The sequence below is a fragment of the Vitis vinifera genome, chromosome 11 (assembly GCF_030704535.1).
Source record: "Vitis vinifera cultivar Pinot Noir 40024 chromosome 11, ASM3070453v1".
Lineage (NCBI taxonomy): Eukaryota > Viridiplantae > Streptophyta > Magnoliopsida > Vitales > Vitaceae > Vitis > Vitis vinifera.
The window spans coordinates 19,846,090-19,850,031 of NC_081815.1; the positions used below are offsets into that span (position 1 = coordinate 19,846,090).

At 38.0% G+C, this 3,942-nt stretch overlaps 1 protein-coding gene across 1 annotated transcript; it reads right to left on the reverse strand.

Moving 5' to 3' along the window:
- Nucleotides 1-216: 216 nt before the first annotated feature.
- Nucleotides 217-3,721, reverse strand: LOC100261525 (probable receptor-like serine/threonine-protein kinase At5g57670). The gene is made up of 10 exons (XM_010658497.3): nucleotides 3,400-3,721; nucleotides 2,987-3,105; nucleotides 2,707-2,825; nucleotides 2,498-2,619; nucleotides 2,018-2,407; nucleotides 1,630-1,884; nucleotides 1,370-1,527; nucleotides 1,070-1,285; nucleotides 616-765; nucleotides 217-525 (listed from the first exon to the last, which is right to left on the reverse strand). Exons 1-10 carry the CDS (start codon nucleotides 3,530-3,532, stop codon nucleotides 379-381), a joined length of 1,809 nt encoding a protein of 602 aa, XP_010656799.1. The 5' UTR covers nucleotides 3,533-3,721; the 3' UTR covers nucleotides 217-378.
- Nucleotides 3,722-3,942: the final 221 nt, after the last annotated feature.

Sequence of the window (3,942 nt, forward strand, 5' to 3'; positions counted from 1 at the left end):
ATTGGTGGGCCAATATTGAAATGAGCTGTATATATTCTAATGGTCCCTTGAATCTTTAACCATATAAAAACTGCCATACTAGTCTTTTTTCTTTTGTGGTGATTTTTCTGTATTAGTATGACCTGAAGCATCCCATCTTTGGTGGATGAGAAATTCACTGATGAAACACTGGAATTACGCAAAAGAAAAAACCACTTCAGATCTACATACTCAGTATTAGAATAGAGAGTCAATCCAAAGCTTTAAAATTTATAAGTTAATAGAAGAAAACCAGTGATATTGCCTCTTATCTACTGCCCAGCCATATCTATCATCTTCTACACCACAAGAAATCTAAAAGATCAAACAGCCAAAAAAGAAGGTAAATTTTCAGCATACTCAGTAATCATCATCCAAAACTATATCTGTTGGAACATCAGAACCAAAAACCATGGAGTATTCATCCATCTCATCACTTGTATATTTTGGCACCCTCCATCTCCTTGCAACAGCAGAGTCACCACCATCTGTTAGAAGCGCCAGCACCTAGGAAAAATTGTTGGGTTCAGCCAGATCAATGGATTTTATATATCAAATGTATGTAAAAGTATCAAAAGGACGAAATAATTTGTGTACCTCGCTCATTGATGGACGCCATATTGAGGTTTGTCTTACGCAATAGGAAGCTGTGAGGACTAGTCTGTACATTTGTTCCACATCATATTTACCTCCCAATTTAGGATCTGCTAGTTCATAAATGTCTCCAGACTCCATAAGAGGCTTTGCCTACACATATAAATCCTCGGGGTTAGTTGAATTGTCCTAGTTTTAGGAATGGCCTTTGCTTGCTCCTTGTACAGATTCACTTTCATTAACTGATGTGCAATTTGGCTAATGAAAGCGAATCTGTATAAGGAGCAGGCAAAGGCCCAAGTACTAGATTCACAATTTCATTTGGTATGACTTCTAAGCTATCATGCAGAACATAAAAAGAGTGACTGTCAGTCCATTAGATATCATTCTAGTGGGTGTTAAAAAGAAAAAAGAAAAAAAATTCTTCCTTGAAGTGCTTCAATGGAAGTTCCTTTACCCATAGGAGAAGGTTTTGTTTTGATGAGTCCACAGGCCTTCGGCCAGTTATGATCTCCAAAAGCAGAACCCCAAATGCAAAAACATCAGTCTTTTCATCTACAATTCCATGCATGAAGTACTCTGGGGCCAGGTATCCAAATGTACCCTCAATGGGAATCACAGAGTGGTGAGTCCATTTGTTAGGAAGCCATTTTGCAAGCCCGAAGTCCGAAATCTACAGAGACAAGAAACCACCATTAAGTCAAATTAATCAAGAACACTGTCATACAAATTACAGTGAGCTGCTTTGTTGCTTCACCTGTGGCTCGAAATCTGACCCAAGAAGGACATTAGAGGCTTTTATGTCGCGATGTATTATTCGATGCTTGCAACATTTATGAAGATAATGCAGACCCCTTGCAACTCCGGTGACAATCTTGTATCTGTCCGGCCATTCTAAAGGTTTGCCTGTTTTACCTGAGAAAACAACAAGTACCTCTGAAGTCTGAACTAATGCAGTCCACATTCTTAATTTCCCAATTTTTTAGTATACCCTCTAGTGGATAAAGTCTTCCTTACCATGCAATGCAGATGACAGAGTTCCATTTGGAGAGAAGTTAAAGATCAAATGGAGTCCATTTTCAATACAGCAGCCAACCAAGTTTGCAGTATTAGGATGGCAAACATGTCCTATTATGCCTAATTCAATAAGGAACTCTTTCTCTTTGTTTTCATCCGCGTTGTCTTTAGCTAACCTCTTCACTGCTACTATCTGTCCATTATCAAGGTGGCCTCTGTATACTTCTGAATACCCCCCTTGTCCCACCATATTATCTGCCAGTCAAAGCAAGCTCATGGATATGAATTTCACAAAGACAGCACTTAGTATGAATAATTTGAAAAGAAAAAAAAAATCCATGATATTTGAAGCTTCTTCTTGAGAACCTATGGTTCGTATTATCCTTACCTGGGTGGAAGTTGTTTGTTGCTTTTGAAATCTCCTCATAGCTGAAGCACCTCAACAAAGGTTGGTGCTTTTCTTTATCAGATAAACGTTCATTCCTTTTTCTTCCACTTAAATTAAAGGGTGAGAGGAGAAAGGAGGAGATGATCTTAATTGGTGATAATTGCTTCCTAAAGTTGGATTGGCCTTTAAGCTTGGAAGCTAGAGGAGGGGACTCTGTGATGCTTGAATCCCCAAAACTAAAGCTATCTTCTGTGGTGTGGGATTCTCCTTCAGACCCATCTAGTACTGCTTTTCGTGTAGACTTTTCTCTCTTTGATTTTGAGGTAACAAGCTTTTGGACGGCGGAGACAACCTCTTTGTTCGACCTTCTTGAACTTATTTGGCGAAATTCTACTTGAAGGAACATATTAGGACATATGTATATATATATAACAGAAAACAGCAAATTCATTCCAAGAGGTTTCTTTCATCCAAACTGACCTTCAGAATGTGTGGAATTTGAGTCTGAATACTTTTGTGTTTGCCCACATTTCCCAATGGAGATTACTGCACAACCTTCTTGGGCATTTTCAAAACAGTATCTTGTTTTTTTGCGTGAAATTCTAATAGAAAAATGGAAAAGCAAGATTGAAAATGAATAGTCAATTAAGAGAAAGTGGAAATGTTTTAGGACTAAAGAGTTAAGTTACCTATTTGATCGGTTCCTTGAGCCGCCAATAAGAAGAAATTCAGCTGAAATAGACTTTGCTTCCTCAACTAGACCTTTCCCAATACTAGAGCTAAATCCAACCTTAACCTCCAAATTTATCTATAAATAGAAGATTAAAAAACATTCAAACTCAAACAATGTGCAAAGGTATGTTAAGGTTCTGATACATTGTAGAACATTGTACTGACATATATATGAGCATTTAGAAACATTCAGCAGAAGGGTAATAAAATTTTATTGCGATGGAGAACATGGTATACCTGCTTAGACTGGCAGGTCTCAGCAAATTCTCCCACCAGGGATATAACAAAGGCTTTTGCTCGACGAAAGCGTGTTTGATCTTTTGTCATCAATTCTGGTTTCTTCATGTCCTCGCCTACTGTTCAACATACAATGTGATGGAGTGAGAAACAGAGTTCTAGCGAACTCTGAAATAACTTGACTTAAATGGACGCTTGATTTGAGAAGTTAGGACTCTGAAGCAAAGTCTATCAGCTATTGAAGGATGATCATATAATGCTGTTAAATAAGCTAATTACTTGGAACTCCCACGTGGAAAAAAAAAGGAATAAAACAAAAATCTCTGAGACCATTGATATATGATTGACCTGAGAACCTAGCTAATGGGTAAAGGAATCACATAAATGAAAATTTTAGGAGAAAACATACTGACCGATAACATGTAAGGCCACAACGGTGTCATTTGGATGAGCTAAAATTCTGATTGCCCATGAAAGAAGCTCCTTACTGTCATCTGAGTCCAGAGAGATGCCTATAAGTATTTTAGCAGGAGCCATAGGGGCCATTCTCTTGATCAGTTGGTTGACAGGCTCAAATTCAGTGGAATATGGTTCTGGTTCTTCGGTTTTTTCTGTTTCAGGTAGACCATTGAAAGAACAGAAACTGAGCTTATATGTAATGTTGGGACAGCATGATTAAGGCCAGTGGGAGACTGAGGCCACCTTAGCTCTCATTCAAACATTCTTGTTTAGGAAGCATAAAAAATCCCACCTCCGCTCTCTCTCTCTCTCTGGAGTTTTATTATTTTTGGAATACAATTAATTGTTTTAGGTTGGGTGCTTTGGGGTATAAGCAAAGGTGATGGGCATGTATTTGATTTGGCTTGCCATATAAGCCAAAAGAAAGAAGTTTCTGTTCAAACTTGTTGGAAAAGAAAAAAAGTAAAAACATTGTTGAATTTGGTAGGGTGGGCTCT